Raw genomic sequence first — 19,193 nt, forward strand, 5'->3', positions numbered from 1 at the left:
TAAGAGTTCTTTATATAGTTGAAAAGTGTCCTGAGTTGGATATATATTTTTTCTAAGTACTTCATTCCAGCCTGTGACTTTCTTTTTCTTTCTTTCTTTCTTTCTTTCTTTCTTTCTTTCTTTCTTTCTTTCTTTCTTTCTTTCTTTCTTTCTTTCTTTTCTTTCTTTCTTTCTTTCTTTCTTTCTTTCTTTCTTTCTTTCTTTCTTTCTTCCTTTCTTTCTTTCTTTCTCTTTCTTTCTTTCTTTCTTTCTTTCTTTCTTTCTTTCTTTCTTTCTTTCTTTCTTTCTCTTTCTTTCTTTCTTCTTTCTTTTCTTTCTTTAAATTTTATTATGTTATTAGTCACCATACAGTACATCATTAGTTTTTGATGTAGTGTTCCATGATTCATTGTTTGCCTGACTTTCCCTTTCATTTTCAAAATAGTGACACTTGAAGAGCAAATTTTTTTTTTAATTTGGTGAGGTCAAATTTACTAAATTTTTTCTTGTATAGTTTGTGCTTTAGACATCCTAATTTGAAAAACTTTACCCAAATCAAGCACACTATGAAGGTCATAATTTCCTATTTTTCCTTGGAGAAATTTTAGAATTTTAACTCACATTTAGCTTTTCCCTCCATTTCAAGTTTGTTTTTGCTTATGGTGTCAAGTTGCAGTAGAGGTTTCTTTCTTTTTCTTTCTTTCTTTCTTTCTTTCTTTCTTTCTTTCTTTCTTTTTCTTTTCTTCTTTCTTTCTCTCTCTCTCTCTCTTTCTTTCTTTTCTTTTCTTTTTTCTTTTTTCTTTTTTTTCCCATATGGCTATTTCATTTTTTCCACCACCATGATTTGAAAAGATTATTTTTTCCCCATTGAATATCCTTGGCACCTTTTTGAAAAAGCAATGACTATATACTTGTGTGTATTTGTATCTGGAATCACTATCATGCTCCATTGTTCTATTGTCGATCTTCATGTCAACAGCAAACTTCATAGTAAGTGTTGGTATTTTTCTTTTTTAAGTTTTTATTTAAATTCCAGTTAGGTAAAATACAGGGCAGTATTTGTTGCAGGTGTACAATATAGGGTTTCAACACTTCCATACAACTCCCGGTGCTCATCACAACAAGTGCACTCCTTAATCCAGATCACCTTAAAAAAAAAAAAATGTTGAAATCTGACAGTATAAATCTTTCAAATTGATTTTTCTTTTCCAAAATTGTTTTAGCTATTCTAGGTGTTCCTCATTTCCTTATAAATTTTAGAATCCGTTTGTCAATTCCTACCAAAACCCTGATGGGATTCTTAACGGAGATTGTGCTGAGTCTATTGATGAATTTACAGAGAATTAACTCTTTAACAATATCTGGTTCGTGATGTCATGAACATAGTATATCTCTGCATTTATTTAGGTCTTCTTTAATTGTTTTCAGCAATATTTTAATGTTTTCAGGTAAAATGTTGCACGTGTTTTGTCAGATCTATACCTAAACAATTCATAATTTTAGGCTATTGTAAATGGTATTTTTGCTATTGCAAATGGTATTTTAAATTTCGTTGTCTTGATTACTTATTTTTGTTATATAAAATTCCATTGATTACAATAAAGTTATGGATAATATGCACTTATAAACTTTTAATGAAAGATCCTTGATGACAATTCTCTCATCCCTGACATTGGTAACTCGTGTCTTCTCTCTTTTATTCCCCTGATCATTCTAGATAATGGCTTATCAATTGTATTGATACCTTTTTTTAAGATTTTATTTATTTATTTGAGAGAGAGAGAGAGAAGGAGCAGGGGGAGCAGAGGGAGAGGGAGAAACAGGAGCAGAAGGAGCAGAGGGAGAGGGAGAAACAGATTCCCTGCTGAGCAGGGAGCCCCCCCACCGGGCTGGGGCTCTATCCCGGGACTCCCAGGATCATGACCTGGGCCAAAGGCAGATGCTTAACTGACTGAGCTACCCAGGCACCCCAAGTGTATTGATATTCTTAAAGATCAGATTTAAAGTCTTTTATTTTCTCTATTGTCTAGTTCAGTGACTTCTTCACTTTCCCTTATTTCCTTTCTTCTGCTATTTTGGTCTTCATTGTTTCTGCATTTTTGTTTCTAAGTACTGAAGTTAAGGCCATTGGTTTGAATTCCTGTTTTTATATATAGGCATTTTTGTTCTATAAATTTGTTTCTAATGACTGCTTCAGATGCAGCCTACTAATTTTAGCAAGTTGTACTTTAATTTTCATTCAGTTCAAATTACTTTCTAAATTTCTTTTTGATTTCCTCTTTCACCCATCTGTTACTGAAGAATGTATTACATACTTTCCAAGTATTTTTGAAATATTACAGATACATTTGTGTTATCTACTTCTAATTTAATCCCAGTGTCCTCTAGGAAAATCCTTTGGGTGATGCTAATCCTGTCAAATTTGGTAAGACTTATTTGTGGCCCGGAATATATTGTCTATCTTGGTCAATTTTCAGGTACATATGAAAATAGTGTGTGTTTTTTGTTGTTGGGGGGAGAGTTCTAAGATGTTAATTAGATTAATTTGGGTGATAGTGTTTTTCAGTCTATACACTTACTGATTTTTTTTTTTTTGTCAATTGTTCAATTGTTGGGAGGAAAGACTTAAAATCTCTGACCCTAATTGTGAATTTTTCTCTCTTTCATGTATTTCCAAACTCTGTTTATAGGTGTATAAACATTTAGAATTTTTACGCCCACTTGATGAATTGGCCGTTTTAGCCGATTATCAATATAAAAGATCCTCTTACATAAGATCCTCTCTATCCCTGGTAATATATTTTGTTCTGGAATCTGCTTTGTCTGATATTAATATATCCATCACAACTTGTTTTTTTACTGCTAGCATGATCTATCTTTTCCCATCCTTTTACTTTTAACCTCTATGTACCTTTATATTTAAAGTGGGATTCGTGTACACAGCATATAGCTGGATCTTATTTTTAAAATCCATGTCATAGGGGCTCCTGGGTGGCTCAGTCGGTTAAGCGTCTGCCTTCGGCTCGGGTGGTGATCCCAGGGTCCTGGGATCAGGTCCCGCATCAGGCTCCCTGTTCAGCAGTGAGTCCGTTTCTTCCTCTCCCTCTGCCCCTCTGCCTGCTTGTGCGCACCCTCCCGCTCTCTCTCTCAAATAAATAAAATCTTTAAAAAAATAAAATAAAATCCATGCCATATGTCATTGGGAAAATGAAAACTAAGACAGTGAGATGCCCCTGCACGCCTATGAAAATGGCCCCAATCCAGAACGGTGGCAATACCAAATGCTGGCGGGGATGTGGAGCAACAGGAATTCTCCTTCACTGCTGGTGGGAATGCAAAATTGTACAACCACTTTGGAAGACAGTTTGACAGTTTCTTACAAAACTAAAACTACCCTGACCATACAATCCAGCTATGTGGATCGTTCTTTGGTATTTACCCAAATGAGCTGAAAATGTACGTCCACACAAAAATCTCACATGTATGTTTATAGCAGCTTCATTCATAATTGCTAAAACTTGGAAACAACCAAGATGTCCTTCAGTAGGTGAATGAATAAATAAACTGTGACACATCCAGGCAATGGAATAGTATTCAGCATGAAAAAGAAATGAGCTATCAAGCCGTGAAAAGACATGTAGGAACCTTACTTAAATGCATACGACTCGCCGAAAGAAGCCTGTCTGAAACGGCTACATACTGCATGATTCCAACTATATGACGTTCCGGAAAAGGCAAAACTATGGAAACAGTACCAAGAAAAAAAATCAGCAGTCACCTGTGGTCAGGAGAGAGAGAGAGGAGTTTGTATGTTGGGCACAGAGGATTGGGGGGGGGTGGGCAGTGAAACAATTCTGTGTGATACTTTAATGGTGGATACGTGTCATTATATATTTGTCCAAACCTATAGAATGCACAAAACCAACAGTAAACACTGATGCAAATTGTGGACTTTGGGTGATAATGATGTGTCGATATAGATTCATTGATTGTAAGAAGTATGCCAGTCTGGTGCAGGAGGTTGGTAGTGGGGGAGGCTGTGTCCGTTTTGGGCAAGAGGTTTATGGGATGGCTCTGTACTTTCTGCTCAATTTTGCTATGAACTTAAAAGTGCTCTAAAAAATAAAGTCTATTTAAGAAAAAGGACTCCAAATTGTCAATCTCTACATTTTAATTGGTGAATTAGACCATTTGTATTTAATACTGTTATCGATATGGTTGGATTTAAAGCTATCGTGCTACCTGTTTTCTACTTGCTCATCTATTGTCTTATTTTTTCCCCATTTTAGGACTTATTTTAAATTAAGTGAGGGGATGCTTGGGTGGTTCAGTCCGTTAAGCATCCAACTCTTGATTTCGGCTCGGGTCATGATCTCAGGGTCATGAGATCCAGCCCTGTGTGAGGCTCCATGCTGAGTGTGGAGCCTGCTTAAGATTCTCTCTCTCCCTCTCTCTCTGCCCCTCCCCCTTCCCACATATGCTCTCTCTCTCAGGATGAATGAATGAATGAATGAATGAGTGAATGAATGAATAATAAAGTGAGCATTTCATGATACCATTTATCTCCCGCGTAGGCTTATTAGCCATAATTTTTTGGATAGGTATATTTGGGTTTATATTTGACGCTTCTTTAACTTGCCACAGTCTACCGTCAAGTAATATTGTACTACTTCACATGTAGAATTAGAATCTTACAACAATATACTTCTATTCCCCCCAGTCCCTGTGCTATTATTGTTCAAGAAATTAATAATTCCACATAATTTATACTCCACAATGCATTGTTATGAATTTCTGGCTACACTCTTAATTAATTCATAAGGAATTTTTTTAAAAATAAAAAGTAAATATTCTATTAATATCATCATATTTAGCATCTCTAGTATTGATTATTCATTTCTAAAGAACATATTTACATGTACTGCCATTTTTCTTGTACCTGAAAGGCATCCTTTAATATTTCTTGTAGTGCGTACCCAGTGATGATGAATTATTTCAACTCTGGTAAGTATGAAAAAACTTTTAATTCAACTTCACTTTTCTTTAAAAGATTTTATTTATTTATTTGAGAGAGAGAGAGAGCGAGAGCACAAGAGCATGAGCAGGGGGAGGGGCAGAGGGAGAAGCAGACTCCCCGCTGAGCAGGGAGCCCAACGCGGGGCAGGGCTCGATCCCAGGACCCTTGGGATGGCGACCTGAGCTGAAGGCAGAAGCTCAACCGACTGAGCCACCCAGGCGCCCCCCAACTTCACTTTAGAAAGATATGCATTGAGTACAAAATTCTGAGTTGATAGTTATTAATTATTTCACTATTATAAAGATGGTATGCCACTTTCTTATAACTTGCATTGTTTCTGATGAGAAGTTCTCTGTAATTCTTACCTCTGGTCCTGAATGGTTCTGTATTTTTTCTGGTTTCCCACTTTCTTAGGAGTGAGGGGGAGCAGATTGGAAGAATGTCATGAATACACACCATGCAATGTCTGTGCATAGTCACTTTGGTAGATCTTCAGTGCATGCATAGCAAAGCAAACACATCTTAAAACCATATGGCTCAGTGAAAAAAACTCAGATTTAAAAAAAATTTTATACCATCATGCCTCTAGCCATGATGGATTTACAGGAACCCGATTTACTCTCCCACCGAAATATCTGGTAAACCAAAACAATTATAAAGCTTTACCTCATGGCACCACAGGCAACAACACAGGACAGTGATCCCTGAGAGAAGGGAAACTAACATGGTGAGCCCTCAGATTGCCCAACTCCCCCAACTTCTTGCCTGGATAGAGTTTGCAGGCTACAGCACGGGAGAGATTGAACACAAACAGAGCCCAGTGGAGAACCTGAGCGAAGGAGACAGAGTTGAGAATTCCGAGAGGCCAACGTGACTAGAATTTGCTGGAAGTAAGGGAGAGGAGAGTCACACGGAGAGGTAGTTCCGGAGAGCTGCGCAGGTTTCCCATCAGGGTGCAGTGTATGAGCAAGGGGGAGTGGTGGTAGCGGACTTCCATTTTCTGCAGTGAGTAGTTGTGAGGATAATGGTGCCACTTATTGAGATGGTGAAGATGGGAATTTTAAAGACAAGAGAGACAGGGAGTGTGAGTGTGTGGGAGGAGTAGGTTTACCAAGGGACTGGTTCTAGACAGACTCACTATGAAGAGCCCTCGAGACATCCAAGCGGAGATGTCATGTAGGAGAATGAATATATGGATTTGGATCTCAAAGTTGAAGTTCAAACTGGGGCTGTAGATTTTGGAGTTATTAGCATAAATAGTTATATAGCATTGAGAGAGAGAGAGGCTGATATAAAAACAAACGTAACTAAAGCCCACATCATAAGAAAAAAGACATAGCTATGTATGGTGATGGATGTTAACTAGACTTACTGTGGTGGTCACCTCGCAATATATAAAAAATTTGAATCATTATGTTGTACACCTGAAACTAACATAAGGTTATATGTCAATTATATCTCAATTTTAAAAAGGCGGAAGAAAGGAAAAAAAATTTTAAATAATAAAGCAAACAAACGAAACGAATATAAGAGTCCACTATGGTTTTTGTAAAAAGCACAGGTTCAGTTTGAGATGGGAACCTAGTATTTTCTATTAGCACTGAGCAGTTTGTCAAGGCTTTCATTTCTAGGGTCTGGTCACCTCCCACAGAAACGTGTTACACAGAAAGGGCTGAAGAGACACAGGCTGCTGACAGCGGAGGTTGCTATGCAACAGCTGAGGAAAGCCATCCAACCAGCCAGAATTGACATTGGTCACTGGAGAGTAAAAGCTGTGGTCCTAGCAATAGCTTCCATTCATGCACAGGCGTCCCGGAGAGGCTGACATTAAAAACAAATATAAAAGTCCACCATGGATTTTGTAAAAAGCACAGGTTCGATTTGAGTTGGAAACATAGCATCTTCTCCCTCCAAAGCAGTTCCTCCAGTCATTCTGGAAGCATAGCAGCATGTGTTGGGTTGGGTAAGTGCTTCCTGCGCTTCCCATTTTGCATATTGAGAAACCAGGCTCAGAGATGTCCAGTGACCTGAGCAGGCTCACACAGCTAGCAACAGACTGGCCCATAACTCCATCCCTGGAATTCTGAAGACCAGCCCAGCTTCTTTCCACAAGACCACAGCTGCCCCAGGCCCCTGCCCTGGAAGGAACCCGGGCAAACATTTACTCTGAATCGGGGCTTGCCATGGCTCAGACACACAAGTGCCTGATTGTCCTGGCTGCTCCAGCGGGCACCAGGAAGGCCTCAGGGGCAGCGTGTTCGTGCCACTCACAGCGAAGAGGCCTGACAGTTGGGGCAGGGAGTGGACCCTAAGGAGCAATTCCCCCAGCTGGATGGACCCACCTAGAGTAGGCAAGGGGTGGAGACGGGGGGGGGGGGGGTGTCTCTACCTGTGTCCTGGATGCAGAGCTTGAGCTTAGGTCTCAGACAGCACAAACTTTGCTTGTTTGGGACAGGTGTTGGCAGGGCAGGAGAGGTGTGTGTGGGGGGGGGGCGGTGCGGGGGGGGAGTGGATCTGTCGCTCAAACTGGAGAGGGGAGCCTGCCTCAGTCCCCAGGCCAGCACTACTGGGACATGGGGTTTGGAGTCAGGAAGATTCAGGACCACATATTGCATTTTCTGTTGACTGGTTCTGTGGCCTTGTCTATTCATGCGGTGTGTCTGTGCTTCAGTTTTCTGATCTGTAAAATGGGCATGCTGACATCCACCTCCCAGGGCTGCCGTGAGAGGAAGACCAGCCCCAGCGCAGATAGTGCTGTGATGCCCAAGCTGCATAAAGAGTAGCTGGGGAAGCAGATGTTCCCATTGTGTCTGGGGGCCTTAGAGATGGATGGTGCTGGGGAACACAAAGGCAAGTGGCATCCTCTGGCCATTTCCATTCCCCTTGTTACATACAGTTAGACACCCAGCTAGAGACCTCTGTGTTTGTGACCTAGGGGTCATGCTGGGGAAGCCAGGCATAGTGTATTCCAGACCACACTGGAGGAGCTTAGCGGGAACGGGGAGGGCAGGGAAGAGAAGCATTTGTGCAAAAGTGCGGGGATCGAGGGTAGATGATTGGGTGGTCCAAGTGCACCACAGGCTGTGAGTGCGCGCGCCTCGGGTTAGAGGAGGGGTGAGGGGTATCTGGCGGGAAGGAGAAAAAGCCCCCCACCCCGCCCACCCACTCGCGGAATCGCATGCGCACTGGGGACCTGGTGGAGAGGGCTTTTGTTGGGAAAGCGGGCGGGCTGGAGGGGTCCGCGCATGCGCAGGCTGCCCAGCCGCGGGGGGTGCGCGGAGAAAAGGGGCGGGGTGGTCGGAGCTGCTGTGCTGGCAGCAGTAGGCGAGGGCGCGGCTGCGGGGTTCCTGGTGCTGAGGACGGACGCCATTGGAGCCCCAGGGAAGGTAAGGACCCAGCCTCAGACCGGACCGGGAGAGGGCGAGTGGAACCCGGCACGCTGCGCCCTCCCCACCCCCACACCCGGATCTGAACAAAGCCCAGGCACTCAGAACCCGAGCCCTATTAGACCCACGGTCTAGGTAGGACCCTCCCCCACCCCCACCCCCCCGCCGCCCTCTCCCGCCAGGAGACGCAGGGCTCTCTGATCCGAGCCCTACTGATACCGGAGCCCGCGATCCGAACCCCTGTAGCAGACCCGTGTGCTCCCTGCTGAGCTTCCTTAGAGCGGAGGCCCTACCCCCACCCCAACCACTCCTAGATCAGTCCCAACCAGCTGACCCCGTTGCCCCCTTCTTGGAGTTGCCATCCTGGGGGTTGAGACCTCTAGCGCTCCAATCCATGCCTCACCTAGTCCGAGCCCCCACCGCCCCACCCCTGGAGCTCCTCCTGTATGAGCCCAACCCAGACCTGAATCAGCTGAACTCCCCCGCCCGGACCTAGCCAGAGGGTCTCTGGATTCAGTTTCGCATAAGCTTTCCGGGGCTCCTGTTGTCTAAGCCCTCTCATGTCATCTGCTCCCCTTTCATCGTTAAATCAAAGCCCTTTGTTTCTCCCTGTCTCAGTGCACATCCCCTGTGGGACTCCTCAGACCCAAGCCCGCCAGTCCACCCCCTATTCAAATCTAGCCGCTGAGATGGGGAGCCTGCCCATCCTAAACTCCCCCTTAAGTGCGGGGTCTCCTCCGACCACCTGTCTCCCTCTCCTAGAGCTCTGTTAGATTCTCTGACAGAATCTAACCCAACTGATACCCCCTCCCCGCCGTGTTCCCCCCGCCCCCTCCACCGCCTCGTACTGCCTAGTAACCTGATGATTGCCGCCCCCCCCCACCTCCAGAGAGATCCCACTGGCTCCCGCCCCCTCCCCCTGAAGAGGCCTCACCCTCCCTCCCAGGCTGAGCTCTCTTCTCCTTGGGACCCCCAGCATGGCTGAGGGAAGCTACCGCATGGAATCGGAAACCTACAACGTTGAAGACATGGACGAGGGTAGTGATGAAGTCGGGGAGGAGGAGATGGTTGAAGGAAACGACTATGAAGAATTCGGTGCTTTTGGAGGCTACGGCACCCTCACCAGCTTTGACATCCGTATCCTCAGAGCCTTTGGGAGCTTGGGTCCAGGCCTTCGCATCTTATCGGTGAGGACCCTGGTGGGCCACCTGCTGGCCCTGGGCCTTCTCCCCCTCCCCCCGCCCAAGCTGCTGGGGAGGGGGGTGGGGCGGTGGATGAAAGGGAGGGTTGAGTGGGGAAGGACTGCCCAGCTTCCCCAGCCTTCCCTCTCCTGCTCCGAGAAAGGGGGCTTGGGAAGGTCTGGGGGGTGGTGGGAGCTGGCTGCAGGGAGGAGGCTGGCCAGCACAGGGAAGCATGCTGGGAGCACGGAGAGCTGTCTGCCTTCCCCTACCCTTCTCTCTGGCCTTACAGAATGAGCCTTGGGAACTGGAAAACCCTATGCTGGCTAGGACCCTGATGGAGGCATTTCAGCTGGATCCAGAAACACTTGCCAATGAGGCTGCCGCCCGTGCCGCCAACGTAGCCCGCGCGGCCGCCTCCAACCGTGCTGCTAGGGCCGCCGCCGCCGCCGCCCGTGCCACCTATAATCAGGTGGTCGCTCAGCGCCCGGTGGCCACAGACCCGGCTGCAGGAGAAGATACCCAGCCCGTGACCTGTGCGGCCCAGGCTCAGGCAGCCGCCCCCGAGACAACCCGAGCTGCTCCGCACGTCTCCCAGATGCTAGTCAACAGTGAGGTGGCCGCCCCGGGGGCTCCGGCAACGTCCACACAGCCCCAGACGGCCTCCCAGGCGCAGGAGGCCGCTACCGAGGGCCCCAGTACCGCCTGTGCTTTCGCTCAGGCTCCCTGTGCTAGTGAGATGGATGCCACCCGGCCCAAGACAGCCTTCCTGGGTCAGAACGATGTCTTTGATTTCACCCAGCCGGCAGGTGTCAGTGGCATGGCCTTCCCACGCCCCAAGAGACCCGCCCCAGCCCAGGAGGCTGCCCCAGAGGGCCCCAGTGCCGCCTCCTCGGGGGTGCCCCCGGCAGCACCTGCCAGGGAGGGGGCAGCCACCCGGCCCAAGACCACCAAGTCCGGAAAGGCTCTGGCCAAGACTCGGTGGGTGGAGCCTCAGAATGTTGTGGCAGCCCCTGCCACCAAGGCCAAGATGGCCCCGAGCATCCCTGAGCCCGAGGGTGCAGCTGCCACCGCTCAGCACAGTGCTGAGCCCTGGGTCAGGATGGGAGGCAAGAGGACCAAGAAGGTGAGACCTCCCTGCTATCTCCAGCCCCCCTTGCTCCCCTCCGTTCTCTGCTCAGTCCTCTCCTCTGCCCCCTCCCCTCCCTTCCCCTCTCCCCCCTTGTCTCAGCTTGTGCGTGTTTGTCCAACACAGTGCGGTAGCGTGCTCTGACTGCACGAAGCCTCTGTCCTCAAGCCTGGAGGGAGAAGAGGTTGGCTCAGTGCCGGGCACGTAGTAAGCACTCAGCACACGTCATCTGCTGTTTGTACTACTTGATTTCCAAGTACCTGCTCTGGTTAAGATGTGTGCAGGGCACTTTTGCTCGGCCAGCCTGGTAGCCCTGGGTCTCTCCTCTCTCTCACGCTATAGTCCAAGCACCTGGATGACGAATATGAGAGCAGCGAGGAGGAGAGAGAGCCTCCTGCGGTCCCACCGACCTGGAGAGCATCGCAGCCCCCATTGATGGTGCGGGCTCAGGTGGCTCCCCGGCCCCCAATGGCCCTGAGGTCCCAGGTGCCCTCAAGACACGTACTGTGCTTGCCACCGCGCAACGTGACCCTTCTGCAAGAGAGGGTAAGAAACCTGCCTTTCCCCCCATCTCCCTCCTCTCCTCTCCTGTGGGCCAGTTCTTGGAGGTCACCCATGCCTTGATCTCCCTGTGTGCTCCTCCTTCTCCAGGCGAATAAGTTGGTGAAATATCTGATGATTAAGGACTACAAGAAGATCCCCATCAAGCGCTCAGGTGGGCAACCTGGGCCCCCTCCCCGAGCTCTGCCCTTCCACTGTCCCGTCCGGCATCAGATGTCTCCACCGAGCACGCCCAGCTGATCGCTCCATTTGCACAGTATGGGTGGGGGGGTGGGGGGGGTCCCGACGGTGCTCCCCTCAGCAGGGCTGACCGAGGGGCTGCTGCAGCTCTTTGGCCCCTGCTCAGCCCAGGTGCTCTCTCCACCTCTCGCCTCTTGCAGACATGATGAAGGACGTCATCCGGGAATACGACGAACATTTCCCTGAGATCATTGAACGAGCAACATACACTCTGGAGAAGGTGGGCAAGTGCCCGGGCAGCTCACTGTGGTACAAGAGCTGCAGGGAAGCCTTGAGCCCTGCAGCCCCTTGAGGCCCCCTTTCGGTACTACCTGCTCTGGGAAGGCTTCCCTAGCTTCTCCTCCTGGGAGCGTCCACTGCGTACTTGCTTCCCCGGAGGGTTCCTCTCCCTCAGATTCCTTCAGTGTCCCTGGTCTCCTGAAGTGGGTCCTACTGCTTTGGCCAGTGCCAGAGCTCCCACAGGGCAGTCCCTCTGCAGCCTCTCTTCTCGAGCCTTCCCCATAACTTCGGCGTCCCTGCTGAGGGAAAGTTCTAACGGGGAACTGAGGGACTGCCTGCAGGACAGGCAGTGTGGGTTCCTGCTCTCATGTTGTCTCCTCCCCCACGTAGAAGTTTGGGATCCATCTGAAGGAAATTGACAAGGAAGAACACCTGTACATTCTCGTGTGCACACGGGATTCCTCAGCTCGCCTCCTGGGAAAGTAAGAAAGGGCAGGAGGGTTGTGGCCTTCCTCACTGGTGCCTCCCCCTCCCCGTCCCCTCAGAGATACGGGAAAACAGGGCTTTGGTGCCTGGCAACGGCTCCCACCCACAGGTAGTGGTGCCCAGTGATTAGGGGATGAAAGGGGAAGTGGCCTGGGGTGAAGCCTTGCTGCTCTCAGGACCCCCACGTCCACCCCCCCTTCCCCCACTGCCACCTCCCCGCCCCATCTTCCTAGGAAAGCAGGCTCCTTGTTGCCTGCCTCCTCCTGCTACGCGCCTGGCCTGGGCTTGGCAGAGTGATCCTGGGGGAAGGAAGCTTCCCATCCAGTGTAACTCCCGACGCTCAAAGGGCAGGGAAGGTCTGGATGTGCCTCCGGACACACTGTTGCCAAGTGGTGGCTCCCCGTCTGACCCCATCCTGGCTGGAACTCTGGGAGGGAGTGTTCGCATCCACATTTGAGGCGTGAAGCGATTCAGTCTCAGACAGAGGAATGAATGGTCTGGATGAGAGAGCAAGCCAGATGTAGAGTGGGAAGAACCGCCCGGTAGCCCAGCCATCCGGGAAGAGCTAGTTGGGTGAGCCAGCCCTAGTCCCTCGGGCAAATGGCTGCTGGACAGGATCCCTCTTCCTACACCTTCAGGACCAAGGACACTCCCAGGCTGAGCCTCCTCTTGGTGATTCTGGGAGTCATTTTCATGAATGGCAACCGTGCCAGCGAGGGTGAGTGGCTGGACCCGCAGCTGGGGGGTTGCCCACAGTCCCAGCTTCGTGTGCTAAATTCTTGTGGCTCTTCTCCCCTCACAGCTGTCCTCTGGGAGGCACTACGCAAGATGGGACTGCGCCCTGGGTATGATTGGGCTCTCGGCTCCCGCCCCTCGGTGTTGTCCTTGGGCACCGGTGGCCCCGGGGTGGGATTAGCCTGGGGGCCTAGTGCAGGGGAGTGGAGCTCCTGGCCTGGGTAGAGCGCAGAGGGTCCCACCGGGGTGCATGGGGAAATGATCCTGAACTCTCAGCCCCTCTCTGCTCCATGTCCCCTCTCTGTCCCCAGATGGGACCCAAGAGAACCCATCAGAATTAGGGGTTCCGATCACACCCTTGCCTAGGGCATCCCTGACATGTGGCCCTGTGGCCCCTGCTGCCACCCCAGGCCTCCATGGGGATGCCCCCTCCCACACACACACACACACAGTCTGGGAAGCTGTCCATCCTGCTAGGGAGTGCTCCTGCCCACCTCCGGGCACCGCCCCTGTGTGTAGTCATGGATTCCTTTCCTGGCCCTCAGGGTGAGGCACCCATTCCTTGGAGATCTGAGGAAGCTCATTACGGAGGACTTCGTGAAGCAGAAGTAAGTAGTGGCCAAGTTAACTTCGTCTCACACTCGTGCACTCCTCGTGGGCTGATGTGGCTGAGCAAGCCATTCCCGATGCCAGATCTTAGAGCCAGAGGGATAGGTGTCTCTGGTGTGGGGGTGGGCGGGGTACGTGAGTGTTGGCGGGGAGTAGAATTCCAGCGCAGCCTTGGGGAAAGGGAGTCGAAGTCGGCAGAGGACACGGCGCAGGGTGTATTGGAACCACCGTGCCATTTGGTACCTGCCCTGTAGGCGGCTGGAGAATGTCTCCCGCTTTACATCCCGGGAACCTGGGGCTCAGAGAGTAGAAGTCTTGAGTACGGCCCCGGCTGGTAAGGGGCCCATTTGGTCCCGGAGCTCAGCCCTCCTAACTTTCCGGTCAGGCCCAGCCTGTCCTCGGTCCTCGGAGAACACACGCGTGCGCTCACACAGGCACAACAGACTGGCCCAGACACGCGCATGCGCGCACACGCAAAGTGGGGAGTACGCACGGAGTGTGCCGCTGTTCTCCCCTTTCCGATCCGCTTCTTGGCGGACTGTCCCAGGGTTCCGCCAGGCGGTGGACGGGAGCCTGCGATGGAGTGTGCTCATAGCAGGGGGCCTGAAGCAATGGCTCCTGGGTTTACACCACAATCCAAGGGGGATCTGGGTTCATTGTGACAAGGGGCGTGAAACTTGTGGCCTTCCTACGAACAGATACCCGACACGTGTCCCACCCCGCACCTCCACGTGGCTTCTTCTGGGCAGGACCAGCGGCCTGAGGCTTTGTAGGCCTCAGTCCTGGAGGCAGAAACCCTGGGAGTGAGCGTGGGAGTGAGGCATGGGCCGGAGGGCCGGAGGGCCGGGACAGTCCTCCCGCAGGAGCTGGGCTGCAGTATCGGGGCTGGGAAGGGCCTACCCGGGAGCCCTTGGTGCGACGACGGGTCTGCCTGGCTGGAAGCAAACGTTTCTCTTCCTCTTGCACTGAGGTACCTGGAATACAAGAAGATCCCCAATAGCAGCCCACCCGAGTATGAATTCCTCTGGGGCCTGCGAGCCCGCCACGAGACCAGCAAGATGAGGGTGCTGAGATTCATCGCCCAGGTAACAGGGGAGCCTCTGTTTGGGGCCAGGCGGTGGGGTGTGAGTTTGGTGCTTGCCATACCCTCTCTGTTTCTTGGCTACGGCCTCCCCCTCAGGCTGTTGGTCCAGTGAGGATCCGGACAGGTTCCTAAGTAGGTCACTTACCCCAGTTCACAGGTGCAGTAAGTGTGAGGGATGGGGTGAGGCCCCGGGGCTGGCACGGAGTCATAGGAGAGTCGGATTCCAGTGGCCTCGACTTGCCTCGTGACCACGCCCAGCCCGCGGGAGGGTGTACGGCAGGAAGCAGGTGCTCAGCGAACGTGGGGTAGCTGTGCGCATGGTGTCTGTTACCCCACTGCAGAATCAGAACCGAGACCCCCGGGAGTGGAAGGCTCATTTCTTGGAGGCTGTGGATGATGCTTTCAAGACGATGGATGTGGATATGGCTGAGGAACATGCCAGGGCCCAGATGAGAGCCCAGATGAACATCGGGGATGAAGCTCTGATTGGACGCTGGAGCTGGGATGACATACAGGTGGAGCTCCTGACCTGGGATGAGGATGGAGATTTTGGCGACGCCTGGGCCAGGATCCCCTTCGCTTTCTGGGCCAGATACCATCAGTACATTCTGAATAGCAACCGTGCCAACCGGAGGGCCACGTGGAGAGCTGGCGTCAGCAGTGGCACCAACGGTGGGGCCAGCACCAGCATTCTAGATGGGCCCAGCACCAGCTCCACCATCCGGACCCGAAATGCCGCCAGAACGAGTGCCAACTTCTTCTCCTGGATCCAGTGAGATTTGCAGTGGACACCTGAAACTCCGAGGGAGGGGGTGGGAAGGGGCTGTGAGAAGTCAAGTCGGGGGCAGGCCTGGGTGGTGCAGTGGGGGAACAAGGAGTTGTGAGAGACACTTGTTTGTTTCTTCGTGTCCCCTCCCCCCCCCCCCCCCCCCCCGTCTCATGTCTACTGATAGTTCTGCTTTTGTGTCTTGTGTTACAGACAACGCTGATGAACCGCGGCCGTCCCTCACCAAGCCAGAGTGCCTCCTCGGATCCCTCCTTCACACAGCACTCTAGGCAGCTTCTACCTGCCCATCCAAGATGGCATGCAAGATGAAGCTCTCTTTGCCCTTCCTGCTTTTGTTGTGTGCTTTTGTTGTGCGCTTTTGTCGTGTTTTCATGGTTTTGGTATCAGTGTTACAGTAAAGTTGCAAAATTACTTGGGACGTTTCCTCCTTTATTTGCGCACGTACCTGTGCACGTGGTGCTCTGAGCGGCACGTGGCTGGGGGCTCCGACATAGACACTGCCCGCCTCTGCCTGGAAGGCAGCAGGTGGGGGGAGGGTGCCGAGCAGATGTGGAGAGGTGTCAGCTGAGTGTCCAGGCCATGAGTTGCGAGAGGCTCCTGTCCACATAGTGACATGATTTCCTCCACGGTACGACCCCAGTTAAGACGCCAGTGGTGGGGGCGGTGGCAGGAAAAGGGATGGCGTGGAAGGCTGTGGGTTGGTGCCACTGTCCCTCCCACCAAGGAACAGGGTCCACAGACATCCACCAAGACCCACCTCCTCCACCCATCTTTGGAGGTGCCATCTTGGAACCCTTCCCTCCTCCTCCACACAACTTCAGCACCTCATCCCTCCCTCAGATGGAGCCTCAAGGACAATGAGATAGGCCTCGGCGACATTCTCACCCCTCCAGCAGGTTGAAGGAGGAGCCATTATTGCCCACAGAGTAGGTTCAATGAAAACAGACCTCGACAGCCTGTGACCCTGACCCGAGGCCTGTTGGTGGGCTCCGGAGCTCTTCTTCACTGGGAACAGGGCCCTCCCCGTGAAGCCAAGGCCCGGGCCTATGTCCTGGTGTCTTCAAGGGCTGGGTGGTCCCTGCAGGAGTGGGGCTGGGACTGCAATTCCTCCAGCGGACGGCAGTGAGAGCAGAGACGCCTGGGAAGGGCTCAGTGGCAGGCTGGGACAGTGTCCGGAGCTCTGTCGGCTCCCTCAGTGATGTCCACGCTTGGGAGGACGAGGCCCCAGGTTAAGAAGTAGGAGTGAAGGGGCGCCTGGGTGGCTCAGTCGTTAAGCGTCTGCCTTCGGCTCAGGTCATGATCCCGGGGTCCTGGGATCGAGTCCCACATCGGGCTCCCTGCTCGGCGGGAAGCCTGCCTCTCCCTCTCCCACTCCCCCTGCTTGTGTTCCTGCTCTAGCTATCTCTCTCTCTGTCAAATAAATAAATAAAATCTTTAAATAAATAAATAAATAAATAAAATAAAATAAAATAAAATAAAAAAGAAGTAGGAGTGAATCGGGTAAGGGCCCCTGCACCCCATTGCCTCTTTTCCCCGAGAAGAGGTTCCCTTCTCTCCCCCAGACTGGGCTCCTGACCCAGATCCAGGCCCATGATTTCACAGGCCCAGTGAAGAATGAAAAACGTGGGCCCCCTTACTCAAAAATGATGAAGAATTCCGAGAGAGCCACGGCTTGGGCTTGAACTAGGTGTGCAGCCCCTCCGCGCACAGGGTCCTGTGGGGCTGCATAGGTCACACCCCCAGGAAGCTAACCGTGTAAGGTTTCCTCCGCCTAAAGTCGGGCTTCAGGTGGGTTTCTGCCTTGCTGGCCACTGCTGTGGTTTCTGCCTGCCCGGCGGCTGGGTCCCTGCTTGGCCACGAGGACACTGTGATTCCGACAGAATTTGAGTCCCCTTCACTTTGGCTTTACTGACGCATGGTCTGGGATGTGAGAGGGATGAAGGATGCCTGGGAGCCCAGTCCTGGGGTGACGAATGATTCGAGACTTTTCTGGTCCTCTCAGCCTGGGAACCTCCCAGGCCCCTGCTGGTGCACACAGCAGGCACAGGCCTTTCCATGGATGAGGGTGCAGCCACTCACCCAAGGCCACGGGCAGGAGTTTGAGCACTGGGTGCAGAGGACACCTGAGACACGGCCTCTCATCTGGAAAGGAGGAGAAAGCAGCTCTCCGAGACAGACAGGGTGCTGGTGAGGGTGCTACCTCCCCAGGCCTGTGGGCTTGCAACACTCCCCTCTTCCATCCTCCTTTCCCCTGGCTGGCCTATCCAGGTGGGGGGTGGGGGGATGGGGGGATGGGGGATGGGGGGGTGGGGGTGGCGGGCTTCCCCAGAGTCGGAACCGCACTCTGCACTACTCAACGGGTAGTTGAGAGCAGGGTGGGCGGGGAGGAAGAAAGCAGTGGGGTGGCCTCTGGGACAGGGAGGAAGGAGCGCCCAGGGGAATGCTGACAGACTGACTGGCAGGCAGGTCACCTGGGAGGCTGCCCGCCTGCTCCCTCACAGGGCAAACGTGACACCAAGGCAGGTGTCCTTCCTGGGACCCCAACCCAAGACCCTTCAAGGCTAAATGCATGCTCTGCCCACTGCAGCCGGCTCCCACTGCCTCGGAGGGGCTCACAGTGTCGTGAGAGCGACACCCCCATCTCTCACCACTCTCCAACAATAGCCACCCTCCCCCAGCCAGGCTGCCCTTACCACTTCCCATCTCCCTTCACTGGGCCAGATCCAAACCCCTCATGGCTTCCCTGCCCCCAAGGCTCATCCTGGGCTTTCAAGACTCCCACCACCCTCCCAGCCTCCTGAGACATCAGGTTTGGCGGTGTCCTGGGCATCCATCCCGCTCCTCCTCCTCCTCCTCTTTGTCAGGCCCTGGGGCCCGGTTCTCTGGGTGCAAGACCTCATTCCATCCTCGCTGATACTCTGCGGGGGCTACTGTTCCCCATGGCACACGTGACAAAATAGACCCGGAGAAGGGAAGTGACTTGCCTGAGGTCTCTGTCCTAGCTCTGCCACCACCTGGGCAAGTGACCTTGGCCCAGCCTTTTCTCCCTCTGGCCCTCAGAGTGCCCACCTGTCACAGCACAGGATTGGGCTAGATAGATATACTCTGAAGGTGCCCCAGCTCTGAGGTCCCTGTGAGTCTGCTTTCCCAGTCACAGCATCTCTCTGGGCCTCAAGGTTCCTCGCTGAGTAACAGGGGTAAGAGCATGTACCCAGCACTGCCTGGCCCAGCCCCCAGGGCGGCTGGGCGCAGCTGGCGTGGCCTGCGCATGAAAGAAGGTAGGAAGTGGGTAAAGCAGTGGGAGAATGACAGGTGCATGTGCCCCTCCCCCACTCTATGCGTGTCTGAGGTGGGGGTCCTCTGGAAAGCACCTGAGGTTGACACCCCTCCCTGACCCTCTGAGCCCCGTGACCTCGGGCAGGTCACTTCACCTCTCAGAGCCTCCATCCCCTCATCTGTGCAGTTAGGGTTACTTACACTGCTTGCCTCACGGTCCCAAAGACAGTACCGAGCAGTAGAGATTGGAAGTTATCGGAAATCTAGTAGCACCCCAAACCCCATCCCCTTTTCCAGTGAGGAGACTGAGGACCAGGCAGAGGAAATGACTTGACCAATGTCGAGTTCTCAAGTTCCCCGCGTTTCAACTTGGGATGACTCCATATTACAAGTGCCCTTTATTTGGAAACCAACGTCGTAGAAATGATACAAACCTGCAGGACATCGTACGCTTCAAATATGACTTTGAACGCTCCCCTCACAGCCTCACAGTTTCCCAAGATGCCA

At 52.0% G+C, this 19,193-nt stretch overlaps 1 protein-coding gene and 1 non-coding gene across 3 annotated transcripts; both read left to right on the plus strand.

Annotated features, from left to right (window-relative positions):
* Positions 1-8,239: 8,239 nt before the first annotated feature.
* Positions 8,240-15,821, plus strand: LOC118521717 (melanoma-associated antigen D4). Of its 2 annotated transcripts, none has more exons than XM_036070435.2 (13): positions 8,240-8,382; positions 9,329-9,569; positions 9,853-10,686; positions 11,032-11,235; positions 11,341-11,404; positions 11,631-11,710; positions 12,100-12,191; positions 12,834-12,913; positions 12,998-13,040; positions 13,476-13,538; positions 14,510-14,624; positions 14,965-15,395; positions 15,603-15,821. In XM_036070435.2, exons 2-13 carry the CDS (start codon positions 9,360-9,362, stop codon positions 15,610-15,612), a joined length of 2,226 nt encoding a protein of 741 aa, XP_035926328.1. In that variant the 5' UTR covers positions 8,240-8,382; positions 9,329-9,359; the 3' UTR covers positions 15,613-15,821. The 2 variants fall into 2 exon arrangements, with proteins under 2 accessions (XP_035926328.1, XP_035926327.1); XM_036070434.2 differs by having other exon boundaries at positions 9,359-9,569.
* On the plus strand, positions 14,120-14,250 carry LOC144380657 (small nucleolar RNA SNORA11). Its single transcript, XR_013444879.1, has one exon. It is a non-coding gene; the product is annotated as a small nucleolar RNA SNORA11 (small nucleolar RNA).
* Positions 15,822-19,193: the final 3,372 nt, after the last annotated feature.

The sequence above is a fragment of the Halichoerus grypus genome, chromosome X (genome assembly GCF_964656455.1).
Source record: "Halichoerus grypus chromosome X, mHalGry1.hap1.1, whole genome shotgun sequence".
NCBI classification, from domain to species: domain Eukaryota; kingdom Metazoa; phylum Chordata; class Mammalia; order Carnivora; family Phocidae; genus Halichoerus; species Halichoerus grypus.

Coding starts and splice junctions, on each gene's coding strand:
- LOC118521717 (XM_036070435.2), top strand. CDS start 9,360: ATGGCTGAGGGAAGCTACCGCATGGAATCGGAAACCTACAACGTTGAA. Junction 11,236..11,340: donor TGACCCTTCTGCAAGAGAGG/GTAAGAAACCTG, acceptor CTCCTTCTCCAG/GCGAATAAGTTGGTGAAATA. Junction 11,405..11,630: donor GATCCCCATCAAGCGCTCAG/GTGGGCAACCTG, acceptor CGCCTCTTGCAG/ACATGATGAAGGACGTCATC.